Source organism: Xiphophorus hellerii, chromosome 5 (genome assembly GCF_003331165.1).
Source record: "Xiphophorus hellerii strain 12219 chromosome 5, Xiphophorus_hellerii-4.1, whole genome shotgun sequence".
NCBI lineage: Eukaryota > Metazoa > Chordata > Actinopteri > Cyprinodontiformes > Poeciliidae > Xiphophorus > Xiphophorus hellerii.
Genome location: NC_045676.1, coordinates 17,064,981 through 17,081,123, shown reverse-complemented (window position 1 = coordinate 17,081,123; position 16,143 = coordinate 17,064,981). Strand labels below are relative to the sequence as shown.

General features: G+C 41.9%; 1 protein-coding gene across 3 annotated transcripts; it reads right to left on the bottom strand.

Moving 5' to 3' along the window:
• Positions 1–1,001: 1,001 nt before the first annotated feature.
• LOC116720651 (zinc finger protein Eos-like) lies at positions 1,002–15,339 on the bottom strand. 3 transcript variants are annotated; one of them, XM_032564029.1, is made up of 8 exons: positions 15,068–15,339; positions 14,240–14,342; positions 13,822–13,926; positions 9,416–9,799; positions 6,365–6,532; positions 5,803–5,919; positions 4,946–5,056; positions 1,002–2,034 (listed from the first exon to the last, which is right to left on the bottom strand). In XM_032564029.1, the coding sequence occupies exons 2-8, from the start codon at positions 14,289–14,291 to the stop codon at positions 1,406–1,408; spliced, it is 1,566 nt and encodes a 521-aa protein (XP_032419920.1). In that variant the 5' UTR covers positions 14,292–14,342; positions 15,068–15,339; the 3' UTR covers positions 1,002–1,405. The 3 variants fall into 3 exon arrangements, with proteins under 3 accessions (XP_032419920.1, XP_032419919.1, XP_032419921.1); XM_032564028.1 differs by having other exon boundaries at positions 13,822–13,929; positions 15,068–15,338; XM_032564030.1 differs by having other exon boundaries at positions 9,563–9,799; positions 13,822–13,929; positions 15,068–15,338.
• Between the last annotated feature and the right edge of the window lie 804 nt (positions 15,340–16,143).

The window sequence follows — 16,143 nt, the reverse complement described above, 5'->3', positions numbered from 1 at the left end:
AATGAATGACTTGGCTTTTTAACTCGACATGTAGAATTGAAGCTGTGAAGACAGTTTGGCCTCACAAGTGTCACTTCTCTTCAAACCCAAACAGAGAAAGGGGAACTGGCTCTGATAGAGAGGACAGATAGTGAGGCAGCAGCTGGAAGAAGCTAACACCCTCTTCTGGTCTTAAAGCCAGCAAGGCGTGAACGAGTTCCTGCACTGCCATGTGGGCGAAGCGCATCCACACGCACGCGCAGTCCGACGCACGGCCATGATGAAGTAGTTCTGTGGCTTGTCAATTTTTTTGTGTGTGTGTGTTCACCAAAACTTCCCCACTGCACATTTTGGTCGTCAGCGGAAGTTTTTAAAAGTGTGTCATGTTGAAAATTCCCACAAAACCCTCATTTTTTAAAACATTTTTTTTGCCCTGCACACAGATAAATTCCCATATCTGGAGTTTTACTGGCATGATTGGTGGCTGCATCATGCTGCGGGGATTACTGTTACTATCCATTCTGTGGGTCAGGTGAGAATGAGGAGGAAAGAGAAACTGCTGACTGAAATTAATTTGTGTGCTTTCTCTCATCCTTTCCTAACTGAATAACAAGTTAGCTACTATTCATTTAGACAGAGACTCCTTAGCACGTCGTCCTGAGATCATGATGACCTGAAGAGACCTCTGATGTGAAATAGAACCAGTTTCTCATCTGATGAACCAGGAACTCATTTACATTGAAGGTACTGGAATAGTTTCCCTTATTTTGCTGAAATGATTCTATTCTGCACTACGAGCAGTAAAACGGAGGCTTTTCTACCTCGTGGGAAAGCTAAATGAGTATATTATTCTGGAGTGAGAAACCAGCACATGGTGCAGAGTGGTGTCCTTTGAAGCCGTGAACTGCAGATCTCTGAAAACCACAGCCTTAAAAAAAGAGACATGTGACCTTCGAGATAATAGGATGGGTTTTTTTTTGTTTTTGTTTTTTTTGCAGTCAGAATTGGCAAACTCGAACATCTCTAAACACTCTGCAGCTTGTGTGTGAACTGCTCTTTTATTTTTTACATCTTTATACAGACAAAATAAAACAGTAGGTACAGCATAAAAACAGTACTTTCTGCTGCTTTGTGTGAGTGAAACACGTGGCTTTATGCAAACAGACAACCCCGTTACTTACAAATATATGCATGCTGAGGAGTAGAAATACTCCTGCAATAACTCTTTACAGGCCATCTTTTCAGATGGATGACTAAGAACAGCCGCCACACTCCCACGACATCTGTACTCACACACACTTTAACAAACGCCAAGGACAGACAGAGCCGCTACTTTATGCTTTCATTTCTAATACTACCAGCTACTTATATGACTAAATCGCTGTCTGTCTCCATGGTGGTGACTGTTTGTGTGCATGAATGCAGTCTACTTGAGTTCTAGGCGGTGCTCGCCGCGGGCTATGTGGGAGGAGAACTCGTAACGGTCCCGGCTGCGGTGGCCACAAACGTTGCATTCGAGCGGATCGCGGAAGCCGTGGCATCCCATGTGGATGGTGTACATGACGTAGTCCAGGAAGAGCACCCTGCAATGGCCGCAGGGGTACACTGCTCCGGGCGGCGCCCCGGACTCTCCGTCCGCCCGCATGACCCGCAGGGCCTCGAGGGGCGTCAGTGGAATGGGCTGGCTGTGTGGGTGTGGGACGCCGTTCTGGTGATTGATCCCCCCCAGCAGGTGACCCAAGCTGTACATGACGGGCTGGGTCATCTGGGAAGCGTCGTTGTGGAAGGAGTCCATGCCGAGGGGCGGCTGTGCTCCATGAGGGAGGCCCAGAAGAGGCATCTTGTGGCCGTTGGTGAGGCTGATTGGGTTGATATCGGTGCGGTTTAACGGGATGGGGTACGGTCTGTGGGTGGGAGGTGGGTCGCCATCTGGGCCTGCAAGGACTGTCTGCAGCTGGCCCTCTGGCCCAGGTGAGCCTGGTGGAGGTTCCTTTATGTCAGATCGGTGGAGCAGCTCCCTGTTAAAGCTCAGGTCCAGGCAGACCCCGTTGTCGCCTACACCAGTGACACGACAAGAGAGCACTGAAGATTCAACATGGGCTGGTTTCACATACTTCACTGAAGAGCATTACAGTACCTTGTAAAAGTAGGGTTACATTTTGTCACGTTACAGCCACAAAGATCAATGTATTTTTTTGGAGTTTTTCTACAGATTTTAGTGCAAATACCTTATTTGCATTATATCTTAGAATTAATATCAATGCAGTTTAACTTATAATATGGGAAAAGTGACTTGTTCCACAGAGATTATTTCACTTATAACGAGTGTTTTTTTCATCAATATTAAGGAATCATTAACTTAAGACAATGTATATCTTGCTGAAAAGTTACGTATTAGTTAGTTTTGTCTTATTTCAAGTGTACAAAGATATTTGCACTAGAAATCAGACAAAAAGTAAGATTTTGTGTTTTTGCTGTGTGACTGACCAACACAAAGTAAAGTAATCTTGTGAAGTGGGAGGGAAACAAGTCAGGGTGTTTAAAATCTCTACTGCAGTGAACATTTGTATTCATCCCCCTATAGCATGTCTGTCACATAAACTCCCAATAAAATACAGTGAAGTTTGTGGTTTCAAAGTGACAAAGGGCTAAGAATACTTTTGCAAGGCACTGCACATGGACAAGCAGCAGAAAACTGCAGTCAGAGTGCTTATTGCTTACAGATGGGCAAGAGCTTAGACAGATCCAGATGGGGCTCACAGGGGTCCTCGCTTTGGTGTGCAGCACGCACAGAGCAAAAAATGTGCACCCCATTTGGCTAACCTGGATTGCAGGCACTTCATGGGACAAAAGAAGCTTAAAAGCAAGAAAACATCCTGAGCCAGGAGAGGACAGAGGGCTGAGAGGAAGCAGACGGCGCAGACGAAGGTCTTTGTTGCAGCTGCTACAGAAGTATCGACAGAGAAACACCTGCTCACGTTTCTCGCCTCCCGCTTGTTCTATCTTTCTCTGTGGTTGCAGACTCTCTTACTTCTCTTTTCCCCTGTGGTTGTCATATTGAAAGATCTCACTTCATTTGCCAAGCTGATAGACGTAGGAGTGTTGTATGTGTTAGTTAATGTGCATGTGCGTGTGTGCTCGCGGGAAGCTTGAGGCGTGATTGCGAAACTACAACCCCAATGTTGAGCTTAACCAGAGAGGTGAGAGGAGACTTGAAAAATTGTGCGTACGCTCATAAAGTTTGGGAAATGGCAGCGCCAACTCAGCCGTTTACCGAAACTGATAGCTTCTGATCATTCATCACTCCAGCGGATTACCCGAGTCCAATTCAAAGCAAAGAAAATGAGTAATACTACTGAGAACTTTCAGAATCATATTTCTGTTTTTTTTTTTACATAAATTTGTTCAATTAACCATGGACGGTCACATATACACTGACACCGCTCTGGGCAGAAAATCTAGAGCAGTGGGAAGCACTCTGTGGTGTGAGCCAGGTGTTCTGGCCCCAGTTCTCATCTGGCAGGAGACAGACGCCAGCAAAGATACACAGACAAACAAGAAGCTCAGGCAGACAGAAATAATTTACAATAGACTTCTTTATTTAAAGATCTTTAAAGCATTGCTACAAGCAAACTGTTGTGAACTTGAGAAAAAGGCAGCAGCATTTACAGAAGGAGCTGTTGGGGAAAATAGATGCAACTTAACACATGAAGTGCCTTGCAAAAGGTTACGTCCACTTTGAACTCATTAACACGCTACATACACACACTTCAGTTGATTTCACCAGGATCGTATGTGACAGACCAAAAAAAATTAGCTTATAAATGTCGATTCAAATGAAAACGATGCGCAATTTTCAAACATCCTTTCTATAATGAAAAGAACCTAAAAAGTTGTGATATGCCCTCTCCCCCTTTCATCTGCTACCCCTAAATAGAATCCAGTCCGACCATTTCCTGCACCTCATCAGTACATAAACTCCACCTGTGTGTAATTTAATCTCAGTATGACTCCAGCTGTTCTGCAAAAACCTCAAAGGTTTATTAGAGAACATTAGTGAATAAACAGCCTCATCAGGCTGTGGAGAAGTTTAAAGTCATGTTATTTTACGGACGACACAATAAATATGTGCCATTAGAAGAGAACCTTTTGGCCTCATTATTCTGAACACATCATTCCCAAGGGGAAACACGGTTTTAACATTAATGAAGGAACAGCCTGACCAAGACCAAGGAACACAGCACAGAGCTCTGGGATAAGGTTGGAACCAGGACACATTAAGACATAACATGCCAAGTTTCCAACATCATAAAGTGATCAATTCACTATATGAAACGATTATTAAAATGAGTACAGCTCAATTATTTTCTGCTAAGACAGGGGTGTTACTTAAAGTTGACAGGCTGGGCAAGGAGAAGATTTTTTTTAGAGAAGCGGCCAAGAGGCACCAGTTACTCCACAGCTCAGGTAGGAAAAGAGGATAACCCCAAACTACATTTTTGACCTACATACAGAAGATGTTGGTGGCAGCATCATACCGTGGGAATGCTTTTGTTTCGCAAGAAGGGACAGTGATGATAGGAAGATGCATGGAGTTAAATACAAGGCAATTCTGGGAAAAGTGTTATGGAAATGAACCAAGGGCTACAACGGAGTAATTGAGATCAAAGCAAAATACAATCATGTTCTAATTTTTGTTGGTCTGTCGCATCAAACTCCAAATAAATACACTGAAGTGTGTAGTTTTAATGTTACAAAAAGCAGAAAAGTTCAGGGGGTATCAAGACTTTTGCAAGGCACTGTTAACATGTCAAAACAACAGCAGCAATTGCAGCAAAAGCTAGTTTGAAAATAGGTGTAATTTCATTTAAAACACAAACGTAAGAACATAGCATGTTAAATAAGGTTGCTTTACAAAAGTACGCCCTTTTTGCAGTTTGAGGTATGCCACTGTGCTTGCTCTTACCAGTGAACTTCTGTGGCATTGAACTTTTCCGCTTGGCAACATTGCTGGCGAGCCTGTCGAGAAGCAGCGCGCGCTCTGAGCCCATCTGAGACCTGGCTGTGTGGCTGTCCTCTGCTTGACCACAAAAAGACAAAAAAAAAAAAAAAAAGAGTAAGAAAATAGAAAGAAAGTCGACAGCAATGTCAAGGAAATGAAGACCTGTTGCCGAGCCACTGCTCTTCATAAAATGAAGCGCAAATACATAAATAAACCAACAAGGAGGAACAACATATTAATTTGACATTAGACGCTCCTCTGACCTCACTTCCTGGTTTTTTTTTTTTTTTTTTACCTCATCAGTGAAGGAGGAGAGACCACAGGATGAGGATGTACTTCCTCACCACTACAGCACTATCAAGCAAAACTTACGACATTCGGTGACCACAGAAACAGTGCGCCTCCTTCTGTGTTGCAATCGTGCAACTGTCCTGCTGGTACAATAAGGCACAGTCGGCAGCGGGGGCTGACGTCTTACGCGAGCGTGCCTGCGCTGGGCCGGCCTGGGCTCAAACGTTTGCCCTATTTGGCTTCCCCTTTGCTGATACAGAGATGAGAAGCGGTCTCCGCTGCACTGAGCCATCACACCACAGCAGCCATAACCTATTTAGTCTGTAATCATGGGGCACCAGCTATAAGTTCATTAATTTAATGAGGCCATAAAAACAGGATCTGCTGGCTTTTTAACTGCACGCCCGCTGTGTACGCTCACGAAAAAAAAAAAAAAAAAAGCAACAACGTGTTTTTGTGGACTTGATGGCTGCAGCAGCTGCATGTGTGAAGTTTCGGAGATGTTTTCAGAGAGTGTGACGGCTGCTCACCTCTCTCGGCGGGACCTTTGCTCTGAATGTACACATGGCACCTCTCTCTGTGCTCGTCGAGGGAGCTCCGCTGCTTGTAGCTGCGACTGCAGTGGTTGCACTTGAAGGGCTTCTCTACTGCAAGCAAGAGTTTCAGTTAATCACCAAAAACATCAACGGCATGAAAACTGGCACAGCACACATGATTTCACAAAGTGTGCAGTTTCGCTCAAAACTGATGAGGTGTTTCTTTTTGCTTTTATGTTTTGAAACGGACGGCAGGTAAAAAAAAAACAAAACACGTGACCTGAAAGAGAATGAGTAAGTTTCCAGAGGTGATTGAGTAAAAGATATCATAATGCGATGTGTGTTGTTTGAAAGATTGCATGGCGGGGCTGTTACTGGAAAAGCCAAGAGCCCTCCCGCAAACCCTCACAAGCCGAGATTCAAAAGGGAGAGAAAACCTAGACTCAAAGGAATAACTGACATGGCATTGTTCGCAGGTGCATACGATATATGAGCGCGTTGACGCTGTGTGTGTGTGCTGAGTGATTAAGAACGCATGCATGTGGCTGGCTGCTACCAGAATGGGTGCGCAGGTGCCCGCTGAGAGCGTCGCGTCGTCGGCAGGCGTAGCTGCACATCGGGCATTTGAAAGGCTTCTCTCCGGAGTGCAGTTTGATGTGGCGAAGCAGGTTTCCCTTCTGGGTGAAGGAGGCCCCACACTGAGTGCAGTGGAATGGCCTTTCACCTGAGAAACAAAAAAAAAAAAACATTCAGAGGAGGGAAGAAAAAAAAGAAACCCACATGGTTTAACTCATTAATTGCAGAAGAAACTTCTTGCATATTTGCTGCTTCTATTGGCTTGTTGGTCACAGCATTGATATATATAAAAAAATGCATTTCTGTTTATTTTTTTTTTTGCAATTACTATGTAGTTTCCCATTATTACAGTGAATTGCAAAACACAGAATCATTCACCATCTTTTGAAAGGGGAACAAAGCAACAGCCACTGATTGTCGAGAGAAGACTTTCTCACGACTCAGACCACCAAGCGAGTTGTGCACAAGATGGTGAAAACAGCTTCGGCTAACAGCGGTGTAACGCTTCTCATGTTCCCCCATGCGTCCAGCTGACGGGGACTAAGCCAGTTCGGCCTTCTGGTAGCGTCTCAACTGGAATGTACTGATTGAAAGGTATGCATCATCTACAAGGTTTCTCAACATTATCTTTACATTTGTCATTTTCAGAAAGTTCCCCATCATTTCTAGAAGTGTCTTCATCAGTACAGAAAAAAAAGGATCCAAAATGCTACAATGCAGCATGCAGCAGTATCATACGTGATACTCCAATGCATTCACTGAAATGCCCCAAAAACAAAGCAGCAGTTGGGCAGCATGTTGAACAGCATGTTTCTTCAGACTGGAGGCACGATTGATGCTTTGCAGCGACCAAGCCAGAGTCGTGACTTGAATCTGATGATCTGTGAACCTAGCTAAAGATTAGGGTAACGGCAAGCAGGCCATTTGATTAAAAACCTCTAATCAAATAGGCTTATTACCAAAACTAAATAGTCAAAAAACCAATAGACGCATGCAAAAACCTGCTCAGCCATTTTAAGAAAGGTTTAATGCCAATAAAATTTTTTCCACTGACAATTGAGAAAGGTGTGTATAATTTTAATCACAGGAATTTTTTGTAAAAATGTAAATGAAACAGAGAAAAGGATGTCCTTTTTAACTTGTCTTTTTATTTTTTGGTGTGAAATGTCTGTCATTTACAATCAGACAGAAACCTTTTGGTTGAATGAAAAAAAATGTAAATCTACTAGAAGTATGAATCATTTGGACTCAACTGTACCGGTAACCCAGTTGAGGCGTTTGGAGGTTTGGTTCTGTAGTAGTGATGGGTAATAGTGACAAAAGTTGATGATGAAGGTTCCCACACATTTTCTATTTCAAAATTCCACACTGAATTTTCAGGTTTTGTGGTGTACCAGAAATTGCTACGAGGTTTGTTTACAATGAAAACTCTACTGCAGTAGTCAGGTCTTATTATGTGCATGTTTCACAGACGAAGAAACTCAAAGAAGTTCCACTATTTTGGAATCTGGACGTGTTATTGCTCCGGCTCCATTTGAAAATCTAAAATGCTCTCACTGGATTTTTTTTCTTTTTAAAACAAAACATAGAATCTTTAATACCTGCTGCTTATTAAGTTGTTAATAATGTTAAGAGGCTGCTTCACAAAAGTAAATAAATGTTTACCACCCTAAAAATAAATGTTTCCGGATGGTGCGTTGCAAAACAGTAGAGCAGGTGCCCCGTATCCAGAGGCAATTATTCCTCAACCTAGCCGTATGAGGCTCCATTACTGACTTCAGCTGCATGTGTTTCCCTTTCTCTCGCTGCCAATTTCCAGTATGAATACTGCAAATAAAGGACACAAGTGTTTTTGGTCTTTTTAGTAGCACTATTGAACATATTTAGAGCCCCATAAACAAATATTGCTCATCACTTACGCCATCATTGAGGTTGTTACTGTTAAACAGCACAGAAAATCTGCAGTTAGCTGGAATTTCAAATGATGCTCTCCAACATCAAAGTCAGTTTTTGGGGCTCCAAACGTCAGAGTTTATTGTCATCCCGACATATTACATTTCTCATCACATCTTTTCCCCCCTTTTCCCCACATAATTAAAAACAAAACAATAATTACCCATTCCTATCATTACTTAGCCCTGGGGTCACAATGGGCTTCTTGTATGGGAAAGTAAATATCAGTAAAACTATAGCCATAAGTACGCCTTTGTGGGGTCTCAAATTAGTGTTAAATTCGGTTCAAATGGCGATTCATTTAGGGCCCATATGGTCCCACTTTCTAGCCAGGGTTTACCTGCAACAGAGTTACAGGGGCAATTTATGTGGAACCCACTGGGGACCTGTTGTATCCAATACGAGGCCATTTTCCAGTTCATTTCCTGCTTATCGGGAATTGATATGAACTTATATTTGAAATCCATAAAATTCAGGGTTTGCAAAAATATTCTAAAAAAAACTATTTTCGAACATCTTAAATTCCAAATACTGTCCTCGTAAGACTTTCCTGAAGTCTGGTTCAGTTTACAAAACCTATAAAAGGAAACAAGAAACAAACAACAACTAGTAGTGGAGGTCTTAAAAAGTGTTAAACGTCAGCAAATAGGTGCTATACCACTGCAACCGTGGGACGCTGGCTGACCTGGAGGGTGTTTTTATGGCGTTCGTAACTCACTCCCGTCAAACGTGCGTCTCAGTGAGAAAAAGATGTCAAGTTTGGCTTCAAGTCCAAAATTTTGACCATTTTTCATCTTGCATCTTTGCATGCTCATCTGAACACTTATCTGTCATTGCCATCAAATCAAACAGTTAGCTGTTCTGTGCTCGTCAGTGAACTACAATGGAAGATATTTCACAACCAGATCCCGCCTGCCGATTAGGTGGCAATGACGTGCCAAATGCAGCAAGAACAAAAGCACTGACCCCATCAATAAGAGATAAGTCCGTTGGTATCAGATGATCGTGCAGCTGTTTGTCTGTTTCAGGTCAAGTGCTTTTATACGATTTTCTTTGCTTGTTTGTTTTTGGTGCTTACCAGTGTGGCTGCGCTTGTGCACTAGCAGCACATTAATGCTGATGCAGGAGAGACCGCAGATGTCGCAGCTGAGTTTCCCCTGTGTCGGAATGCGGGCCGCGGTGGATCCGGGCGCGTAGCCCCCGTCTGCAGCCTCATCCAACGCACCTGTCGTTTGGCCGTCTGGCAGGGATGCCGCTTCGTAGCGCGAGTAGTCCACCAGTGACAGGTCCTGCGGCTCGTTCATGCCATCCTCGTCTCTCTGCTCGTCGTTGTCCTCCTCTGTCCTGTCCTCGTCAACACCTTCCTCCATCCCGTCCTCGCTGTCTCCTTCCACTTCCTCTTTGGGCACAATCACTGCATGCTCAGTATCGTCCGTCTCCTCAGCTTCGGTTTTTATCACACCTAGACAAAACATGGAAGTAATAAAGAAGAAAGGCAAACATTTAGAGACCTTTCTAATCGCACATGCAGAGACTTAAACTGAACCATATGAGAACAACTAACATGTAAAACATTTCCCACTTCCAAATAAGGAGCTAAAAAAGCTAGAGGAGACACTACTGCGAGTCAGAATGCGAAACAGTCACGTCTTCACTTCTACTTTTATATTTAAAGTTCGATATTAGCACAGGCACATCTCCAAAGTGTGGGGAGCTTAATTTGGGCCGACATTTAGTGTCTCAAAGAGATTCAGTAGATGTGCGCCTGAGATAAGAGGAAAGCGTTTCCTATGAATACACAGAAAGTAGAACCAGGACAGGAGAAAAGCACAGCAGGCGCCTCAGACAGACAAAACCAGTTCCCTTTGCTTTGAAGGAGTCAGTGTGTTCATCAGCACTGTCACACACACTCCCCAGTAATAATATGACCTGCTTTTTTTTCTTTATGGACCCTGTTTATAGACACAAGATGTCAACATACAGTGTCCTACAAAAGAGTTCCCTCCACTTTTTCACATTTTCTCATGTCAGAACTAAAAACGTCAATGCATGTAATGTTATTGGGATGTTTTGTAATAGTTTTGCACGAAGTAGTTCATGACTGTGAAGTGGAAGGAAATGCATGTTTTTCTGCAACCCAAAAATCTGAAAAGTGCTGCTTGCATTTTGAATTCAGCCCTCCTCAGTCGACAGCGCATAGAACCACCTCAAAGTTTCATGTCTTGTGGGGTATGCTCTAGTGGCGCTGCACATCTGGTGACTGATTTTATTACTTATTCTTTGGAAAATAGCTCAAGCTAAGTCAGGTGTAATCTAAAGCATCTCTAAGCAAGATATTTCGAGTTTTGCCTCTGGTCCTAAGTATGATTTAGTACTAGACTTTGACTGGGCCATTCCAACACACAAATAAGCTTTGACGTAGTCCACTCCACTGTAGCTCTTGCTTTACGCTTCTTGCCATTGCCCTGCAGAGAGGTGAAACTCAGTCTCAGGTTTTCTGCAGCCTCTAACAGGTTTTTTACGACTGCCGTGTATTTAGCTCCCTCCATCTTCCCATCAACTCTGACAGGTCTTTCTGATAATGCTTCACAAAACCATCATCAATGCATGATGCTGCGAAAACCATGATTCATATGTGATGTGTAGTACTGATGTATACTTTTCCACCATTTAGATCAAGATCGTTTTGCATGTAAGCAAAACGATCTTGCCTAGAAGATCGTTTTGCTATCTTCAGCTCAAGTGAAGGCCAAAATCTTCACTTGAGCTGTTGATCGCTGCAGCTCCTCCAGAGTTACCATACGGCTCTAGATCGTTTTGTGCTCTCCTTACTCAGCTGGTCAGTTCGGTGGACAGCTATGAAGGCACATTGTGGCACTAGATTATATTTAGTAGTATCAGAATAAATATGGTTGAACAGAAAGATACACAACCCAAAGAAATACAATGAGGTCTGTGTTTGTAAAATTACAAAATGCAGAGAATTACTTACATTTACTCGGTTAAATTTGAGTAGCTTTTGTGAAAAAAAAACAACAACTTTAGATGTAGTTTTACTTTTTACTTGAGTAGTATTGTTCTAAAGTATCAACACTTTTACTACAGTAAGTCCTCTGGCTACTCTACCCACTGCAAAAAACTTCACTTGATGAAAAATAGGCTTGAAAATGCTCACTAGAAGTTATTTACATTGTTCCAACACAGTTATAAAGCTTCAGCATTAGTTTTAGAAGTTCAATATTCAATAAATTGGATTTGGAAGACAGTTTCTTCTGCCTGAATTTGTTATTTTCTTAAACATTTTTTTTTCATTTTAGACTTTAAAACACTAGAATTTGCCACACAGATTTATTTTTGTCTATCTGATGACATCAAATGAACCAATTAGTTAATCAGTAATTGAGCAGCCTTTTCAAAAGTGTTTTACTCTTGAGTAATTTGTTGCATGATTCCATTTTACGTTTACTTGAGTAAAATATATTGAAGGAATGCTCTTACTACATCTGCCTCTGACAAAATGTGGAAAACCTTTAACTATTTAAGGAATACTTTTGACAGGCATATTTTTCTGTACTTCAGCTGTTTTATCCTAATATATTATAAATAAGCATGTTTATTAGGGGCAAATAAAACCTGGTGAACCTCCAGACTTATAATACACTAGGGGAAACTCTGATATGATTACACAATTTGACATTTCCAAAATAAATTTGCATTTTGGAAACATGCCAATTTAAAACAATATCTTTTTTGGTGCTAGAATGATGTGGTATTTTGGCCAAATTAAAATTGGTTTATTTCACAAAACTGCAATGGAAACATATATTTTTTTGGTGAAAACATGGTGAAACTGTCATGTTTCACCATGACAGTTTAGAGGAATCCGATTGCTGAATGCACAGTTATCAGCACCGCAGCTGCTGACATGCAGAGTCCTGAGGCTCATCTTGCAGGACCTCTCACCTAGCCTCTTGCTAAGCGTGAAGCAACCCTGAGAGCTACTCAGTTCCATCCAGAAACCACACTGTGGTCTTGGCGGTGGCTGATGATGAGCTAAAGAGCAGCGCCTTGTATTGTGGAGAGCGCTCAGAGGTGCTATGGAAACTTTGCAAGAACAGAGATCTGTGACACCCAATATAGAGTCCAGGGTCTCTGACAGCAGTGAACCGCAGGGCCGTGCAGCAGAACGCAGAGCAGGGCTTTAGGAAGTCCACCCGGTCGGCCAGATGGCAGCCAACCAGAAATAAGAAGGGAGCGCCGCCTGCACACAATGTTCTCTTCTCAACACTGAGGACTGAAGTTAAAAAACTTTTGGAGTTGGAACAAACTGTTACGATTGGCAACTTGCTGTTAATAGACAGAGAGTCTGAGACCCTCTGTCAAATTCAACATTTCTAATTAATTAACATACCACTAAAAATTGATTAATGAAAATGAATGGAATTGAAGTTTCGTTCTATATTTCATGGGAATTAATGAAATCTTAAAACTAAATTGTGGATACTGATAGAAAATGGAGAGTAGGACTTGATTACAGTTTCTCTTCCAGACTTCCTTATTTTCTTACCTTAATTTACTATATCTAAACAAATAAAGTATCTATCACTTATCTCATAAGTAGCAGTTCCTCCACTTGTCCATTTACTGATCGATTTCAATATTTTTCCCCAAAATCTGCAGTTCTGCAATAATCTCATTCTACTTGCAGCTGCGAAAGGACGATATGTCTGTTGGTAAATATTAGAAATGAGATCCGTTTAACTATCCATGCCTACATGTCTTAAAATTCTCAGGTTTTGCTTCTTTGGCATTTAAAATTATCTATAGCAGGGGGTGCTGTGGTGGCGCAGGGGTTGAGCACGGCCCACGTGTGGGGGCCTGTGTGGCCCACAGTACAGAAACTGTGGGCCACACGGGGCCACACAGAAGTTTGCACAGAATTTTTGTGCAAGCTTCTGAACAAAGGCACAAATCAATTCTCGTAATCAGTTTCTCGTCAATTAAAAATAAAACCATGAAGAGTCTTTTTACACCAAGAAATGAATATTCAAATATTCCCTTTCCAGGTGGGTTCGAACCCGCCTGGAATCGAACCAGGCGGGTTCGATTCCCGGCCTGGTGACCTTTGCAGCATGTCTTCCCACTTTCCTGTCAATTCACTATCAAATAATAATTAAACTTAAAAAAAAAAAATTATGTATAGCAATGTCTCTATGGGATAGAACAGCCTTGCAGCCTATCTTAACCATGATAATTTTGGAAAAGAGATTTTCAGTCTCCTAATTAAATAAATAAAGGTAAACAAACTACTAATTATGCCAACAAATGCTTAATTTCCACAAAGAAAAAAATGACTGTATTTTCATTAGCTCTCTGGTATTTGCAGTTGTACTTTTTCTTAAGCACGTTGCTGAAAATGTAAGATAAACTGCAAATTCATTTGTTGAGAATAGTTTGTGCATATGTGTGAGTGTATGCACATACGTGCATCCATGACAGGATCCGAGTGCATTCCATTCACAGTGACAGAGGCGTCTTCCGTCTGCTCTTCTTCCTCCTGCGTGTTCGCCTCTGCAGCCTCACTGCAAGCTTCTGAACAAAGGCACAAATCAATTCTCGTAATCAGTTTCTCGTCAATTAAAAATAAAACCACGAAGAGTCTTTTTACACCAAGAAATGAATATTCAAATATTCCCTTCCAGCAATTAACACAGAAAATCTTTCTCGCATGCTTTGCAGAGACACAAACTCATTTCTCATGTTTGCAACTTGCACAAATTCCACAAATACGTCTTGATCTTTTCGAAAGAGTGCTTCAGGTCAGATGGCGGTTTCTGCGGAGGAACGAGCTCAGACTGATCACATATGTTTTCAAATTCAAAAACAGGAATGAGATACTCACCCATCTTGTCCTCCTCTGGGGATGTAACTTCAGGATGCTTGTCTGTGCTCATGGTGAGATGCTGGTAGTTTGAAGGTCTTACTTAACAGGTCCAGTTGGGTTCCTGCGATGGGCAATTTTAGAACCAGGTTTGTGAGAAGGAGTTCACAGAGCAGTGACAATGTAAAAGGGCAAATGTGCTCCCTACATTCATCCTGCCGCTTTAATATAGGATTAATATAACATTTCACAACCCTATTAAAAGATATTCTGACTATTTCAATGAAGCCTGTGAAGAAATAGAAGCAACACTTGTCTCTGACTGTTCCTGTTGGTTGGACAGCATAAAAAAGAAGCTTACAAAAATAAAAGTGGGTGAAAGCCCACGGTTGATTGCTCGACCCTGTCTCTACATTTAGCCGTATGAGAAAGACAAGATATTCTCTCTGCACACGTATTTCCTGCTGGGTATGTACACAGGAGCGAATGTAAAAGAGCTTTCCACTCCAGCAGCCAAAACCTCCTACACTTGTGGCCATAGTTCGAAAACGAACATCCATCCTACTGCGTATTTCTAATTAAAGATGCTACAGAGACACCTCCACAGGTCACAGAGGAGTTAAGAAAGTTAATTCAAGTTTGAAAGCTTCTATGAATCATAATAGTAAAGAAAAACAAAAATAAATACAAAAAGTTACAGTCTTCTTCTCATAGTTCTCACAAGCTCAAAATAAAATTGAGAAGTGTGTGTCCACATGTTGCAGTTACTGCTAGGACCCACTATTTTAGAACAATTCATCTCATTACCTTATAATCTCTAAGGTTTGGATATTGCTGAAGCTATCTTACCTTCCAGTTGCTCAGCACCAGAGGAGAGGAAAGCTGCTCTGGTATTTCCCCACTCCACCGCTGGACTTTCTCTGAATATGGATCCTGCGCAGCGTGACTATGGTGAATGCTGGAGCGATCCCTTAAAGGAACAGGAACTCATTGTGAACAAGGTGGAGCAACAAAGACTTCACATCCAGTAGAACGGCGCGAGCAGCTCAGACGGCCCAGAGCAGTCGAGGTGAAACTCAACCTATCAGCTGTTTCCACTGGGCCTGGATGTGAAGACTCCGCCACACCACATCCCAATAAAAGGAAACATAGTGGATTAGGCTTTTGATATAATTTCTCTCAGTCCTCACTGTCACTGACTTGTTTCAATTTAAGGAGCTATAACTCCATCTTGTGGCCAAACTGGAGAACTGCTATTCACAGCAATTTACTTCTACTTCATATTGGTGAAAAAAAAAAGGCCTGAACTATTCCTACAGTATTTCCACTGTTGCTCACGAAGAACAAGGCGAGCTAACTATGTGTAATGTCATGCCTGTTGATATTGTAGTTGTACAGTGGAGAAAATAAGTACTCCAAGACTATTTATTCCAGATAGTTAAAGCCAAAACTAATCAGTATTTATTGATATTGACTGATATTAAATGTTTATCACGTTGTATGTTTTTCAGCCATATCGCGCAGTCATACTCAGGCTCTTGTGGCACATTTTTAATAAGTCTACAAAACATATTAAAAAACAAAATAAAAAGTTGTGTTAACCAACTTATTCTGGTCTAAATAGAGGAGTAGGTAGTTTACTGTTGAAACCTGACTGAAAAACCTCCATAATATTGTGTTCATCTTAAAAGGGCTGAGAAAGGGTGACTATAAAAATTCTGAAATGAAAGGCAGCTTGGAGATAGGCCTAAAATTTGCTAAAACAATTTGGCCACAGCCAAGTTTCTAAAGTAGAGGCTGCACCACATCGTAAAAGGTGCAGGGACAATGCCTGACAGCAAACTGCTGTTTATAGTAGCGAGGACGATCTGCTCTATGCTGGGTGAAGCCTCCTTAAAGAAGTGAAGGGGAGCAGGATCACAAGG

Bases quoted from the DNA above. Each gene is read 5' to 3' on its own strand.
- LOC116720651 (XM_032564028.1), bottom strand. From the start codon at position 14,291: ATGAGCACAGACAAGCATCCTGAAGTTACATCCCCAGAGGAGGACAAG. The intron at 6,533-9,415 runs GTAAGCACCAAA...TTTGTTTCTCAG, and splicing joins GCACAAGCGCAGCCACACTG to GTGAAAGGCCATTCCACTGC. The intron at 5,057-5,802 runs GTGAGCAGCCGT...GTGGTCAAGCAG, and splicing joins CAAAGGTCCCGCCGAGAGAG to AGGACAGCCACACAGCCAGG.